This window comes from Limanda limanda, chromosome 15 (assembly GCF_963576545.1).
Source record: "Limanda limanda chromosome 15, fLimLim1.1, whole genome shotgun sequence".
NCBI lineage: Eukaryota > Metazoa > Chordata > Actinopteri > Pleuronectiformes > Pleuronectidae > Limanda > Limanda limanda.
In genome coordinates, this window is record NC_083650.1 from 17,117,070 (window position 1) to 17,133,558 (window position 16,489).

Sequence of the window (16,489 nt, forward strand, 5' to 3'; positions counted from 1 at the left end):
ATCTTTCTTATTGAAAATGATCTCTCAAACTCATGAAATGACCTTCGGCGGTCTCTATTTACTAAAAGAGTTTTCAGTATCGAACTCCCGTGAGTGATGTTAAATGCTAAGTGAGTGAATATGAAGCGGGAATGCTAAACTATGTCAATAACAGAAGAATAAATCCATATTGAAAGGGAGAATAGCCTAATTCCTCTGTTGCCGCATGAGCTCTAATTGCTCCAGACAGTTTGAATCATGTTGAATCCCTTCCTGCCACCTCGTCTCTGAAGCCAGAATGTGCTTTGAGGGGGTGAGACTGACGCAGAGTCGTCCACACTGCAGTCGAGCCGCTGAGATGTGAATTCAATCACAGGCTGCTTTCTTTTCTCCAGCCTTTTGGTCCAAACCAGCTGGAGAGGCCAGAGACAAAACACAGCATCTGGCAGGGGAGAATGTGGCTCTCCTCACCGCATCGGGCTTGTGTTTTGTCTCTTTCGGTACGTGTGGATGCGATGGCGTGGATGTGCACGTCTGGTGTCCGCAGAGAGAGGACGTGTCACAAATCGCTGCTTCCATCCCCGCACGCCGGGGACAGCGTGCCCATCAGCTTGGCATGATTATGGGCGGGTAGAGAGAGAGGCTCTGATTGTGAGATGCTGGAGCGTGAAGCCACCAGGAGAGGAATAGAGGGAGGACGTGGCAGGGCCGGAGAGGAGGGATGGAAGGATGGAAGGGAAGCCCAGCTGGCGGCTGCTTCTAATTGGGCTGAGCGGGTTTCCATGGCTGACCAGACCCATATGCAGCGTGGATCTAAAGAGAGAGAGAGAGAGAGAGAGAGAGAGAGAGAGAGAGAGAGAGAGAGAGAGAGAGAGAGAGAGAGAGAGAGAGAGAGAGAGAGAGAGAGAGAGAGAGAGAGAGAGAGAGAGAGAGAGAGAGAGAGAGAGAGAGAGAGAGAGAGAGAGAGAGAGAGAGAGAGAGAGAGAGAGAGAGAGAGAGAGGGCCACCAGCAAAGTTGCAGGGCAGGCCAGGCTGCAGGGGTGGAGGAGTGAGGTGGGGGGGGGGCATGCGGGCGAGAGGCTGGTCACACTCCAGCAGTCACAGCCTCATTGTGACAGGGGGCAGAGAGAGCCAGCTGTCACCCCCTGACAACAGCACACACACACACACACACACGCACACACACACGCACACACACACGCACACACACACGCACACACACCACTCATTCCTGACTCAGTCAACACACCAAAACAGAGGCACAACAAAAGAGACACTCATGAAACAACCACTTTAATCAAGCCATCCGGCACTCGGTGAGCGAGCGAACTGAATGGACCCATAAACAAAAAAAGCATGAGAGACAGAAAGGGCCCTGATGAGAGGAGCGAGGGGGTGTGAGGGTCTCGCACTCACTGGATACTCCCATTGGAGATCTGCTGCGCCGCCAATGGAAACAATTAGAAGTGATTAAAGCGGAGGTGAGGTGACAAGGGGAGTGTGGATTCAGACGCCACCGCTCCAGCCGTAGCCCCCGCCATGCCCGTTAGACGCGGGTGTTAGTGCGTGTCGTGCTCAGGGGCCAAATCGATTCACTTCACACTCGCGGCAGCATTAATTAATGATCTGTTCTCTCTATTGTACAGTGACTGGCTGTCACGCCATACTTTCTTTCCCAACTTCCCTCCGTCCTCGCCCCTCCCGAGTCCTCTCCTCCTGCGTCCTCTCCTCCTTTTTACCCATAACACAACACTGATGCACTTCAACATAAACGCTGACACAAACAATAAATGTACCAATAAGGATTATAATATTGGAACAGAATATATGTTTGCATGGGACATAAATTCTTGGAGTGTCATTCATAGGGCCTTTGTTTTTATTTATTCATTCCATTTACAACCGAACAGATGTCTGGAGGGCACACCACAATCCTGTTTATGAGAGAAGAGCGAGGGGGTAGGAGAAAGGTAGCAAGTCAGACCTGATGTTCAGCCCACGGCTCACTACTGCCCCCTGTTGCATTCATGGTCGCACACTACACAGGATGCACGACACTGGTTTATCCTCAAAGATGCTTTAATGCGGTCAGGGACAAGAAAAAGTTGGATTCTTGATATTGTTCTTACAGCCTCAGGTCTCAAGTTTGATTTGATTGAAGTGTCTACGTTTGTGTGTGTGTGTGTGTGTGTGTGTGTGTGTGTGTGTGTGTGTGTGTGAGTACAATAATTACTCATCCAGAGAATATGCACAGTAAAAGCAGTACTTACTTCTGTTTGTTCAGTCTACATCCTGCAGCAACCTGTTTGACATTTTTATTGAGTTTTTTAAATGTCAATAAATCCCTGCAGATTTTTTTCACACCATTACTGTTAATTGTATGTAAAACACCTGTACTGCAGAATATTTATGCCCACTCGCAGCGACGTGTCTGCATAGCGGGGAGTTGGAAGAATGGAGTGACTGCGGGAGTCTCCAGGGGGCTGAGGGAGACAGTAAACTAAGCCATGAGAAAAGCAGATCACCTTGAATTTGCATAAACAGTCTTCAAATGGCTGTGCAGAGGGTAGAAGTGCTGGCAATCCAAGCCTGAATAACACCAGCCGTGGATTAGTATTGGGTTCACCCAGGTCATTTAACTCTTAAGACAGTCTCCAGGGAGCCTATTCATGTCGGACAAATTGTTTTGCCTTTACGGCAGCTCTGTGCTGCACAGGGGTGTTAGTGGAGTTCTGAGGAGTAATTTGCCGCCTGTAGTGAGGGACATTTTGCACCCTGCTCCCTTTGTTCGGAAAGCACGGCCATATCAAAAATACTAAATGGAAATAGGAGCGACATGAGCACCAATTACATGGAAATAGTCCCTGTCTGGGTTAAGGTCCCGAGGATGGGCTAAAGACGTGCGGGAATAATGAGCGAGAACTGTTCGTTTCCGTCTTTTTTCCTTGAAGCAGAACAGGCATTTTAAAGGGCTCAGATGAAAAATGGAGCACGGAACTTCATGAACTGGAAAAGAAAACTTTGGGACAGTGGACATAGCTTGAAAAGTTATAAAGGGAGTCAGGTTATCAAGTGTGTGCGTCTGAGAAAAAGAGAGACCCGAGGAAAATTGCTTTTGTTTGCTCGGAGTCAGTAGAGTGTGGCCTTGTGACACTGAAGAGGAGAGAAGCAGCAGACCTTCCTACAGCATCCTGCCGAGACGGATTCACAGAGTGCAGACCTCCCTCCTGTTCTACATGATGCAGTCATTTGCACACAGAGGATACCTGAGAGGGCAAAGGGACGCTGGACAGTCAACAACGTGTTCGTCCATTTCTCCACTTTCAGTGTCTCCCGCAAGGCGTCCTGAAATTTCCCACTGGCATCAGGTGAGCCAGCACCACTCCTGATCCAAAGCAGCGATTATTATCCCTGCAGACAGGCAATTGGAACAAAATGCATCCCCAGCTGAATACAGCATGACTGTAAAACAGATTTGTTGCAGACTAATTATGCATTTCCCATGCAATCTATAACACAGCAATGCCTCCAGTAACACTTAACTTCTGCAGCTTGATTAATGACAGCCCGCTGGAAGCCTAGAAATAGGAGGTGTGGAGAAGGAGCTCACATCGGCAGCATCAGCAGTCCGGACCTGCTCCGCCTGTCACCGCTCTCACCTGCGTGCCGTAAAAGTAAAATGCTGCAGGTTTGGAAAACAGCCTGGTCCTGTTTGTCAGGGGGCTTAAATATCGGGTTCCTCAGGCCCCAGAGGAGGGAGCTTTGGTGATGGCACTCATCACCACCACAGCACTTCATCTGCTGGTGCCAGTCACACTTAGTGCACAGGATTGTTTCAGATATAGCGCTAATTCGTTATGTCGCAAGGTTATAATTATTTACAGTGACTGTTTTTTCTTTTCTGTCTTTTTTTTTGGAAATTACCATGCTGCATCAACAATGCTCTGACAAGTTTGTTGATCAATGGCAATTATGAATGATTACATAAGGCTCTGGGATTTAAGGCTTTCATAGGTCACTCGTTGTTCTGTTTTGTCAACGAAATTTCAAACTAATTCACCTGCTCAGTGATGGAGGACCTTCCCACAATCAGCATCACAGTGTTTATTCAAACTTAATGACAAAGTACTATTATTACAATATATATATTATCACTATTCCTCTAAGTATCTCACTCATATCTATTGTGAATATATAGCTTTAGATTAGTTTGAAGTACAAGCTTCTGTAATTTGTTGCAGACCTTTACCTGTGCTGATTTTTAAGCATTAATTACTTTTCATTTCTATTCTCCTGTGTCAGAGACAGCCATTGCAGAGGCTTTTTTGTTTTTAGGTTGTCCGTCCATCCTATTCCTGTGAACACAGAATCTCAAGAGCACCATCAAATTTGATACAAACGTTCACTTGGACTTAAAGATGAATTGATAAGATTCCGGTTGTCAGAGGTCAAAGGTCAAGGTCTTGGTGGCCTCTCAAAACGTGTTTTTATCATCTTGAACAGTCTTTCCCCAGTCTGCCTTTCAGGAATCAAAGATGGTGGTAACCTCATATTCATCTAGAAACAATAATGAGGCCATGAAACTACAGGATGGTAATTTAGCTTTTTTGAAATTTTCTCATGTGCTGATGTGAATCCTGCACATGCTGTATTGCAATCCCACTTAATATTCATCAGGTCACACAAACATCTTCATGCTTCCACCCTCAGATGTAAAGTAATAAAGTTCAGTTCAGTAAGTGAGGAGGCTTCTAATTGGTATTGAAAAGAAGACAACTCTGACTATTCTTATGGACAATTTACTGATCCAACTTTACAGCGCTCCACTGACTTGAGCCCAGATTGAGGATTAATCATTGCAGACGTTTAAACCCAGCTGCTCCTAAAATAAAAGTGTGCCAGACAAGTGTGTTCTCATTGAACGGCGCCCACATGGGCTGCATTTACAAGCAGCAACAACATTTGACTATCGGCCATAATTATCATTCAATTTTCTCCCAACCTATTTATAATGAGCAGACTTTTGGACCAGAGGCTCATAAACAATAGTCCGGAGATGGAGGTTTAACAAAGGCAGGGCACAGATACAAAGTGCTCACATTATATTCCAACCCCAGAAAGGCTATTTCAAAAAAACTAGTCAAACACATTAACACTTCAAAAGCATTTCCTGATTGTTGTAAACTAATATAATTCAACAAAACCCTGCGTGGTTCTTAGTAGTGGAATGTGCAGCCTTTAGTTCCTTTACAAGTTTATTTTTCGGAACATGAGGAAAGCTCTCCCCCTTCAGCGCTGCTCATGAATATTTGAAGTTGCGTCCATTTCTCCAACTTTTATGGGAGTCTTGAGCAGCAGCCTCTCGTGTGAACGACCTGCTGCACAGCGTCTCTATCCGTTTTTAGTGGAGTGTAATCAGCAATACTGGGAAGGATCACAGGACTGTAGCAGCCTGCCAGCAGCAAAAGTGTGAACTGGGCTGCTGTTTGAAGGTGTTAGATTGAGCGCTGCGCACTCAGTTCATGAATAAAAGAATTACACAAAGGCAGCCAGGTGAGTCATTTAGTTGAAAACTAATTAGCAGAAAATGTCTCCGAAACAAACAAACAAAGGTAAAGGACCCAGATCCCTGAGCGAAAATTAAAGAAACAAAACAGTTGAATATCTTAACTAAACTGAGTTAAAGCGACTCTTGTATCTTTGCTCCTGAGCTCTTTCGTTAGACACCTCTATACATTCTATTATCTCTCTGTTAGCTCATCAGGATTCAAGAGACAACATCTTCATATCGTCAAATCAAATAAGCTGGAAGTTTTCACTCCTACTACCCTCAGGAGCCAATCATTTATCAGATGGCTTTTTATTAAACCAATCAGAACCCTCATGTAACATCATCTCAATCTTAACCAGCGCCCTACGACAATCAGAGCAGTGACGACCAGGCCTTGGGCATTAATGTGGTGAACAGATTAAATACGTTTAACCCAGTAATCAGTCTCAATCTTCCCTCCATACACATCGATAAACAACTTTAACAGCTACTTCACTGAAATCCATTTGAAATTAAATGTCTTCACTCAGCTGCCAATTTTCTGAACTTAACAAAAAGAAAGTTCTGGAGTGCAACTTGAAATAGAAGCTTTACCAACAAAGTTTCAACAATGCATTGAGGACTGGAGCTAATCTGTAGATTAAAGGTGGAATCTGACAAAAAACAAAGATGATGACATCCAAATAACTTTGTATTGCCCTTCATATCCACCGAATACATACTTAGATTAAAACAAAAATACAGTAACCTTTTTACTTCCAATTCTAGGAAGGACATATATCAGATAAAATATGCATCTCTTGTACAGATACCAGGATTGGCATGGGACTGTCAGCAATGGCAGGAAGGCGGCCCCCTTATGAAAGTGCCGAGTACAGTCACAATCAGCAGATGGTGAGCACTGCCCCCCCCTCCCCGCCCAGGGCAACAGTAAAATTGAGCTCGTGAAATCTGTCACTATCCATGGTGGTAAATGTCTCGCAGTTCCTGCAAACGCTAATGAAGCTCATGTGAGGTCCAAAACTGAGCAGGGGTGAATGGAGAGAGATGGAGTCCAATTTAAAAATGACACTGTGTGACAAACCCATTCATTCAGACGGCAGAGAGTTTCCTCTGGCCCGCAGACGGACGTTCACAAATGAGTGCCAGTGACATTGAGGTCGCCATTGTGTCCGTCTCCTGTGAGATCCAACACGTTCCATCAGAGGCGTGGATATAACCTGTCCTGGCTGGCTAACACGAGCTTTCTTTAATTATGATGTGCTGCTTTTGAGTGATGTGAATTTAAAACAGAAGGGATGGCACAAACTGGCCCTTTACAATAGTTCAACTGAGCTGGAACTGAACTTAAAGACACGCCCTTGACAAAAAGCCTTCAAAAAAGAGTGATGAGACTTTGGTTCGTATCTGCTAATGAACAAATCCCACTGTGTCACGTCACACACATCACACACATTGAACTCTAATAATTAGCACCGGTGTTTTGAGTCACCAGTTCAAAGTGTCAGAATATTGCAGGATAGTTGCTTTAATCCTGTTATATAATGTTCAAGGAAACTGAAGTGTAAATGTGATGAATTTTAGTAATCAAAGAATAGATAACAATGCAAATGTGTTAAAAGTTGCTTGAATTATATGTTGCTTCCAGACAAGCGCTGAACTCCTGATAATCTCCTGACATTCTCCGGCTTTATGTGAGAACACAAACATTTGAATGAGCGGCTCCAGACTTCCTCCAGAGTTTCTCCACCCAGCCCTGAAGTAAAAACTCCAGAGAACGTCTGAGATGTGATGTGTGCGAGAACACAGCAGGAGATCCTAACCGCAAGTGAGTGACTGAAAGAAATAGAAAAAGAAAGCAAATATGTCAGGATGAAAAAGTGTTGCCGTATACGTAGAAGACACCGACAAAAATGTCAGGAGAGCTTCTGGTGATAGAAGCCGTGAACACGTCTGAGCGCAGAATCTCCTGCTGCATGTTTCATAGGTGACAGAAAAACTTCAAAGAAAGTCCGGACCCAATTGTTTGGATAATCTCCGATGTTCATGTCTGAAAACGGCTTTGTCACTCCCTCAACAAACACCTCCCTTGGCACAGGAGAGCGAGAGACACTCGTAGCGAGAGACACTAACAAATATTGTGAGTAATCTGCTTTGAGTCCTCTCCTCCAATCACTGAGGTTAAGAAGGATCAACCTAAACCAAACACTCCACCTGATATGCAAAGGCACAGAAGCAGGTACATCCTGTTTTTACTTACACATACCAAAATATCAAATTAATAGACCGGGATAAATGATTTCCTCTTGTGAAAATTCATGTTGCGTGATATACAGATAACCATCAGTACATGGGTATATGAGCTTAAACTGGTAATTGGTGCAGCTGAGTGTAGCAGCAGCATGGATCATAGAACAGGAGGGCAGCAGTTTAGATACAACAGAGGAACGTGGAGAAAATGTGAATATAATGGTGTGTGACTAAAGCCTTGATGACTTCTCGCCTTCATCCTACGAGTACGGGGACGTAATTATGTCAATGGCGTGTCAGCAAGAAGACAATGTTTAGATCACAGCTTTGAAAACCCTCAAATCAGCAGCAACCTTCAGACGGAAAACAATGCGTCACCAAACCAGTTCAAAAGCCCATTATACTCATTCATGAGTGCACACATTTCAATTCGAGAGCTAAAGAGCATCGTAATGCACATGCCCAACAACCAGGAGAAATGAGCTCTGCTGCTACAGTAATTCACAATTAATATCATTACCAATATTGCACATAGCTAGCTAAATACAAACTGGCCATCAGCACACACCATAATACTGTCCACAAGCTAATGTGCAGGCAGCAATAACACACTCAGCAGCAATGACACATTGTTAGTTTAAATTATATTATTTGTCAATGCGCAGGAGTTTACAGCCAGTGCCCCCAAGTGGCAAATATTGTCAATGTTCAAATGTAATCCAGTACATAACTTAAGTAGATTCATTTTCAGGTACTTTTCCCTTATACTCCTCCTCATATATCAGCAAATATCTATACTTACCACTCCACTGCATTTTTACAATGCATTGTGTTACATTTTTTATATTTTTTAAATAATCATTAACGAGAGAGGAACTAATCCACTGACCCAATCGGACTGAGCAGGTAATGTTAGACCTCCTGCAGCATCACTGGTGAAGAAGAACAACCTGAGGGAAGCCACCACAGAAGCTGTGATGATTAAGTAGCCCCTTGCATTGGGGAATATTACTCAGTAAGTACTTTAACTTTTAATACTTTTAGTATTTTAAAAAGAAAGTACTTAATTATTTTAACTAATGTAGAAAAGTTACTTTTACTTGAGTACAGTGTTTGATGTTAGTACTTCCTCTTCATCTGCTGTATATTTGAAACAACATATCTGACATGTGTTAGCAAGAAAAACTGTAATTACATTATTAACTATCTATCAATACCATCGCTATCAAACTTATTTCCATTTATCTGCAGGCTCACTAGCATAACTCACATTTAATTGATCTTAGCAACCAGTGATGTTATCAATCCCACTTGTGACTTCCTACAGTGGCCAGTGGAAGTCCTGTCAGCAGGTGATTTGAGGAACAGCATCATCTGGAACAGCTGCAGTGCAGGTAACAAACAAACCTCCTCCACACAGCTGTCCAACATGACTGCTGGTGAAACATGCTGAATTCTAACAGGAGATTTGAATATTATCTGCAGGGTGTGCAGAGACCTGCAGCACAGCTTGGAATACACCAAACCATGATTTAGTGGGTGTGCATGACGGGCGTCTCGCACTTGTCATGAGAATGCAGCAGACAAATATAACAATGAGGATGATATGTATAACAATTTAGACTACATCCAGAAAAGAGACAAAGACAGACAATTTTGAATAGATTACTTTAACAAACAGATGCAGATGCTTCCCCAGGAGGCACAATAATCACACCTGATTAATCTCCCCAATCTGTTCATGATTAATAATTTTTATTTTTATCTGTAAATGTCAAAAAAGTCAAAATCAAACACTAAGTTGTTCAGTTTACCATCTTGTGTGGAGAAAAGCATCAGCTCCTTACATTTCTAATGAAGTAATAAGAAAATGTTGAGTATTTTCCCTTGAAAAATGATTTGAACGATTAATTGTACAATGGTCTAAAATGTCTTAAAGCATGGTTTTTGCATGGTCATTATGGATTATGAACCATGGTTTCACAGAAAAATTTAGATTTTATCATTTTATGTTGATAAATAAATCATGTACTGATCTTCTGCCCTCTTCTCCAAAGACCTTGTAATATGATTTAAACATTAAATAAACATAATCAGGAAGGATTCACCCCTTTGCATTGCATTGTGGGTTAGCCTTCAAAAGAAACCATAAGTGAATCACAGAATCTTTGTGACACTGTGGGCTACCAGAATGATAAAGATTGACATGTAAAAGGAAAAGAGCAGCTAAGCATTTAGAGACATGGCCAGGCCACGTTCACATGCTTCCAAAGGAGATGGTAAACAAATTATCCTGTTATATCCTGTCAATGTCTTTGCGTATAAGGCCTGCAGAACCCAGTGGGAAATCACACAGAATAATGATTATAGATTCAGAGCCTGCCAGGGGGCATTTATATCTGCACCCTGAGAGTAAGCACTTCCCCTTTACCAGGCTGTGTCCGACAGGAGCTTGTGTCAGTGCACTCAATATGAGGATCAGCAGTTTTTCAACAGAAACACAAGTTGCAATAAGTCAGATTTACTTCTATAAATTAATGTTTTTGTTGGTTGATATATAATCACTGGCATCAAAGATTTCTCACTACAACATAATTTGCATTGCCAATAGATGTCCTCGTAGAAAAAGAACAAAGTGAAGGTGTCATAGGATTTATAATAAGAATAAATATTATTTAGATGTTAGTCAACAAGAAGTCATGGGCTCCAATAGCTAGAAATGATCACTAACACTACCAAGTAGCTTTGATAGCTACTGTGATTGTACTGAAGGTATAAAGGAATATAAATATATAGGGATAGGATTAATTCAATGGTTGGAGCGGACAAACATCTTTTATCATTTATTCTGCTTTATGGTTTGGTATTTTTCACTGTCTGTAGTGAATAAGTACAAACTTAGTATGATAGTTACTCTGTCTAGCAAGATTGTGGGTGAACAACACAATATGACAGTGCTTTGAGTCCTGAATGGTGGGGAAAGTGTGAGGCACAGACGGAGTTGGACCTCCACTGCTCAGAGATGCTTCATACCAGAAACTTATTTGAGGCGTCTGTCAGTAGCACTTGTTCATAATCCTTGAGCCGTGTTGTTACTGTCTGTCTTTAATTGTAACATCTTTTCTGGGGTTGTATTAGTCTGACAGTTGCCAAAGACTTTCTGAAAGGATAATAAAAGCAAACTGCACTGTCGCATCCAAGCAATAATAATCTGTGTGGAGTTTACATTCTTCTCATGGCTTTTCTCTCGGTAGTCCGGCTTCCTGCCACAGTCCAAAGACATGCACCTAAGGTTATTCTGAGACTCTACATTGCCTGTAGGTGTGAGTTTAAATGGACTCTATATGTTGGTCCTGTGGTATGTCCCTCTTTCTTAACCTCCAAAGGCAAGCGGATGAAACCAAACTAACTGTTTCCAAATGCTGACAAAATGTATGGACTTATCTGCAGGACACTTGCAGGCTCTCATTTTGTCGTTAACATTTCATCCTTTACAACCTCCTAATAAATTTGTTATCCATTGGCATTGATGTAATCTAGAAACTGTGTAAATCGACTCATGGAATTTTAAATGCATAGCTCTAATCTTTTTTTTCCTGCACACCAGACTGCCATCTTCATTTTAATATACAGTATCGGGCTGCGGCTTGTCTTCCTTTTGTGTTTTATCCACAGGAAGGCATGATACACAGTGTAAGGCTTGAATGGTAATTAACTGTCTGAAGCAGAAAGGGAGAAAAGCAACCCTTTCACATCCCTGAGCTTTCACCCCCGTCTCAAACCTCACAACTCCAAAGTGTGATGTGTCTCTCCATTCAAGGCCAAATCTCCATCCTTCATGCTGGAGCAGACAAGAGGTCTGATTGCATTACATTGCCCCTGTAATTTGCCATGCTGGATGGGGTCACTCAGTCAAGACACGGAGCAAACACTCTTTAGCTTCAAATCTCGAGTTGTGAATCAACCTCAGGTTCGTTCTCAGATGCAGCTCAGATGAGCCTCTCCAGAATTTAGAGCCGCTCCTCCTGGAGAGGACAATGCTGACTGGCAGGAGTAAATCCATTAAGCCATTACACAGACAATAACTGTGTAGTGGAGGTTTAGCTTCACCTCAGACAAGAATACATCTTTAGGCAGCTCAGTAATAATGAGTACAATATATACATTCTCTGTAGCATCCTAGACAGTGAGGAAGAGGCTGAGAGTGAAAAGGAATCTATTCAAAGCTAACATCAGAGAGGAGGGGAGAGAGAGGGAGAGCCTGACAGAGATGATAGGAAAACAAAATATTAGACATTAGAGAAAGCAGTGAAATGTATCCGACTCTGAATCCTTAGTTTTCCCAAGTTAAAAGCTCACCTATCAGAGCTTATCTTCATCCTCAGTGGTAAACAAAACTCCAGAGCCGCAGTGGATTTACCTTCCTTTTATTTTTTAACAAACACATTAAAACATATCCATTTCAAGTTTTTTGTATAAAATATTTAAAACGTGCAACAACTTGACATACCTTTAAAGTAACAATGACAGTGAGATTGTTTGGTCTAAAATCCTTCAAAAGTATTCAGCCCCTGTTATTTAAAATATTAGATATTAAACCTCTTTGACAAAATAATGGGGAGGTAGTGAGTAAAGAACAAAAACCATGCAATAACAAATAAATTCAAGTGTTTAAAAGACAATATATTTAAGTACTTAAGCCATGTAGGCTGATGTTAAAATTACCTAAACTTGTAGAGAAACAAATCATGCAGAAACTTCAAAGTAGGTCATAGTTTCCACTTTTTTTTAACAGTGAAGTCGTACTTTGAACTGTCTGTAGGGATGTACTTTTGCCATTGCTCCCTCTGAGTGAGTTTTCAAGCTGGGCTGTTCATTACAGGGTGTTCAGTCCTTGATCAGACATTTGACAAGTGATTAATCAGGCAGGCAGCCTCAGTGGAGCAACTGAAAGTTAATTTCCATACTTCTGCATGCAGAGATGAATTTGAAGCTTGTGCAGGCGGGGTTTTTGCCTCAGTCACGCTCTCAGGGTGACCCCTGCCCCTCACATTTGCTAGGATTACATCCAGCCTGACAGCTCCACGCTTGTCTTCATCACGCACCAGCACGCAGCGCACATCCGAGCGCTGACGAAGAGTTAGGTGGTGGAATAGGGGACGGCAGGGCTGCACGGTGACAGAGCTTGGAGTCGGGTGAAAGAAAGCATCTTCCTGTACCAGACCAAGGTGGGTATCAGTCAGTAAAAGCTGGGCAAGGGGCTCAGTGTGGGGCTGATGCACAACCGTACACTTGTGTAGAGTGACAGCTGTATTTCTCCTAGACGGACCATATCTTGACCCATGTTGAAATGAAGAAGGTAAACAAGAGCAGCAAACTTTAAATCCAGCCTCCATCAGCAGGTCAGGTACATACGTCTGCCATTCCAGAGACATCCTCATCAAGTCTCTGTGGAACAGTGCTGAGAGACCCTGCTGTCCCCAGGGCAGATGGCACAAAGTATGGCCCAGCATAGCTCTCTGGTCAGCTTCTGGCTGCCACTATAGACCCCCAGGATGCTCTCTTCTGTAGAGCCCATCAAACACAGACTCTGGCCTGCTAAACCTATGTGTACCTGCTTCAGATGAAACAAGGGGAAGTGATGGAACAAAACCAGGGGCCCAGAATCTGTAGTCAGTGTATAGAGGCCAGTTTCTGCCAGGATCAGGAGAGCAGGACAGGGCTCAGGTTGGCTGAATTTCGCCACACTGAGCCAAAAGAGAGCTACAATCTTCTGGCAGGTGATCACTGGTGTGGAAATGAAATAATGCAAAACATTCATCATGTCTAGCAGAGGAAGGGTTTGCAGATTCGAAAGGGTATCAGGAAATTCAGTCAACCTTTGACTGAACATTTGGAAATCCGTTTTGTTCAGCACAGACTTAAAGTTCTCATCGTCTTCAAATGCAGAAGTAACCTCCAGCTCACTGGTACGTTTCACTGGCAGTAGCTCTGTAATCAGTTCATCTCCATGGTTTGTATCAGCCATGCCAGGTTTGTGTTGGTGTCAGGACTGGTAGTTGTGTGGTGGCAGGATTAATAACCTCAGCTGCCAGTCTCAAATTGTTGTGTTATCTCCATCTGAATGTGCGGTATACGTGGTAGCCATCCAACTGTGGAAGGAATGAGACTATGCTTGAACAAAGAGAAGACAAAGCTCCCTTTCACCATTAAGAAGACCTGGCTGTCCTTCGCCACAGATACAACATTACTGTCCCTGGCCAGAGAGACAACATGGCGGGGCCCAAAGTACTGAAGTCCCTCTCACCTGACCTGCTGCAATACTGCGTGAGAGCTCCAAAAGAAAACACCCTGCATCCTGGACCATCCACGAAGCCCAGTCCTGAGCCTAGAGCTGTGGCTGCCGCAGTCTCAGTTGCACACACTCCCAGGATCCCCGCCCAATGTCCAGATTCATCCATCTCTCCACAGCGAAACTGGCCCTCGAAGACTATTTGCTCGGGTGGATGGCAGGGCGCCTGACTGCTAAGAGGCTTTTTGTCGATTGGAGATTGAGTGCTGGTCTGGGGTAGGATAGACATGGAGCTGCTTCCTGTGCTGCTCTGCAGGTGGGACGTGCTGCCTAATGAGCTCCCACCAGAGCCGGGTCTCCCCTTGTAGCAGTTAGCCACAACACCTTGGATCTCATTAGCATTCCCCTCTGGCTTCGTGACACATCCATCACCCGGGCCCAGGACACTTGTCTGCTGGAGGCTGGCATCCCCTGACCAAAACTCCTCTCCCTTCTAAGTTGAAACTCCAGCTTCTCTGAGCTTCTCTCCACGGCCTCTCAGACATCAGCTCTGGCCTTGATTTATGACACACCTCCCTCTCCTGGCCATGGCCATCCCTGGTGCTTACCCTACTCTGAAGTGGGTCTCCATCCAGCTCAAAACAAGTGTGAGGGACAGGTTATTTTCCGGGTATGGCCTAGTTTACATTGTGTAGGTGGATGAGAAAAGAAGACACAATGAGTGTAAAGCATAATTTAAAAATCCTGTTGGAATGGAATTATACTATACAATAATTGAGGTCACTGCTAAGTCGCTAAAATCTCTTCTTGAACCAGCTCCCTTAAAAAACTCGTTTTGTTTATGTATTCAATTATTTCTAAATACTTCAAAAACATTCATTATATCTATTTTCATGTGCATGCATGAAATGGAGAGAGGAACAAAAAGGTACTATTTCAAAAGCATTTGGAAAGTGCTCTCATTGTAATATGCTTTCACAAAATATGTCTAATTTCATTGAAACCCCTACAGGAAAGTATAGGTTTAAATGTGGGCGTAATAAACAAAACAAACAATCAAAGGGAAAAAGGTATATCATGCCTCATAAAAACGTGAATTGGGCTGTAAGACAAGTTCTTAGCACTTTGGGCTCTGCAGTGCCTGCATCCAGCTTATCCATCAGACTGAAACACACAGTGAAGAGACAAGAATGAAATAATACATTTCGTATTCAGGAAATAAAAACTGCATTTTAATAAGAGGAGGCATGTGCACAATACAGTCGTGGTTATATTTTCGCACATGCTGCCAGACTCTTTGTTTTCAGAAGCAGATTTAATTATTTACTGTGGAGTGACACTGGAGACTTCAAACAGTTTGCCAGCAACAGACTAGACTGCAACAGCCCCCAACCCCCTCCTTCACAAAAGCCATCCATTAGATTTGAAAAGCAAACAGTCCAAATGGCTGCATGGGATCAGAGCCACTCTACTAGCTGTGAAATTAAATAGAATCTGTGCATGTTGATTTGGGGATTTACATACAATGCACGGCACTCTGGAGGGGGAGCAAAAAACAAATATACAGCTCAAAATCATTTCTGACAATAAACTGACAACTACAAGAGGGACACAGTTCAGGTCCTAGTTATGCTTTAAGGGATTTTTGCAGATCCTGAGGATCAGTAGAAAGGATGTCCTACACTTGTCCGCAAAAGGCCTGTGATATACTTGCTGTTTAACCACACGTATCCATAGGCAACAGCCTGCATCGTGAAATTTATGGTTCACATACTTGCTTACTATGCGCGTAACTGGAGGATTCCAGTAGACGGCACATCACAGAACTTAGACTGTAGTTTATAAACGCTCTGCTCTATAATCTTTGAATCAGACCGATCTTCCTGGCACTCCAGGATTGGTTACACACACGAGGAGATTAACAATTAACAATCAAAACTCTCCGCTGTTTTTGTCAATGATGACATGTCCCCGATGACGTGCACACTGACCCTGTCAAGGACTCGCTACTGCCTCAACCTTTATCTTGCGTATGTGTCAGGGTAATTTCTGAGGACGTGCACAACCCACACACCAAACAGACAAAGGATATATGCAAAGCAGCCATCTTGTGAATGCATACGAGAAGTTAACAGCAAGTATTCCTACCATAAGATGCTGACCAGATTTTCTTGATACCGTTTTTCCATTGCATAAATCAATCACACAGAGGTTTACAGTGTTCATGTTGTGGATTGACTGAGGTTCATTAACGTCACCACAGGGAGCACAGTTTGTCTCCCTCTAACTTACCCATTACCAGATTCTTCCATCCTTGCCCCCTTTTTCCTCTTTTCTGCTCTCTGTTGATGTGGAACCCTACTGCTTTCCTCTGGAAGTCTTTTCATGTCCCGGTTACGTCTGTTCAGACTTTCTTG

At 43.2% G+C, this 16,489-nt stretch overlaps 1 protein-coding gene across 1 annotated transcript in view; it reads right to left on the reverse strand.

The window, feature by feature from the left end:
- Positions 1-212: 212 nt before the first annotated feature.
- The window catches only part of kif16bb (kinesin family member 16Bb), a 37,950-nt gene continuing 21,673 nt past the window's right edge, over positions 213-16,489 (reverse strand). The window contains 6 exon segments of the mRNA XM_061087809.1: positions 213-392; positions 12,832-13,067; positions 13,070-13,155; positions 13,157-13,244; positions 13,247-13,828; positions 14,088-14,484. Of these exon segments, the coding sequence (XP_060943792.1) occupies positions 213-392; positions 12,832-13,067; positions 13,070-13,155; positions 13,157-13,244; positions 13,247-13,828; positions 14,088-14,484 (1,569 nt within the window).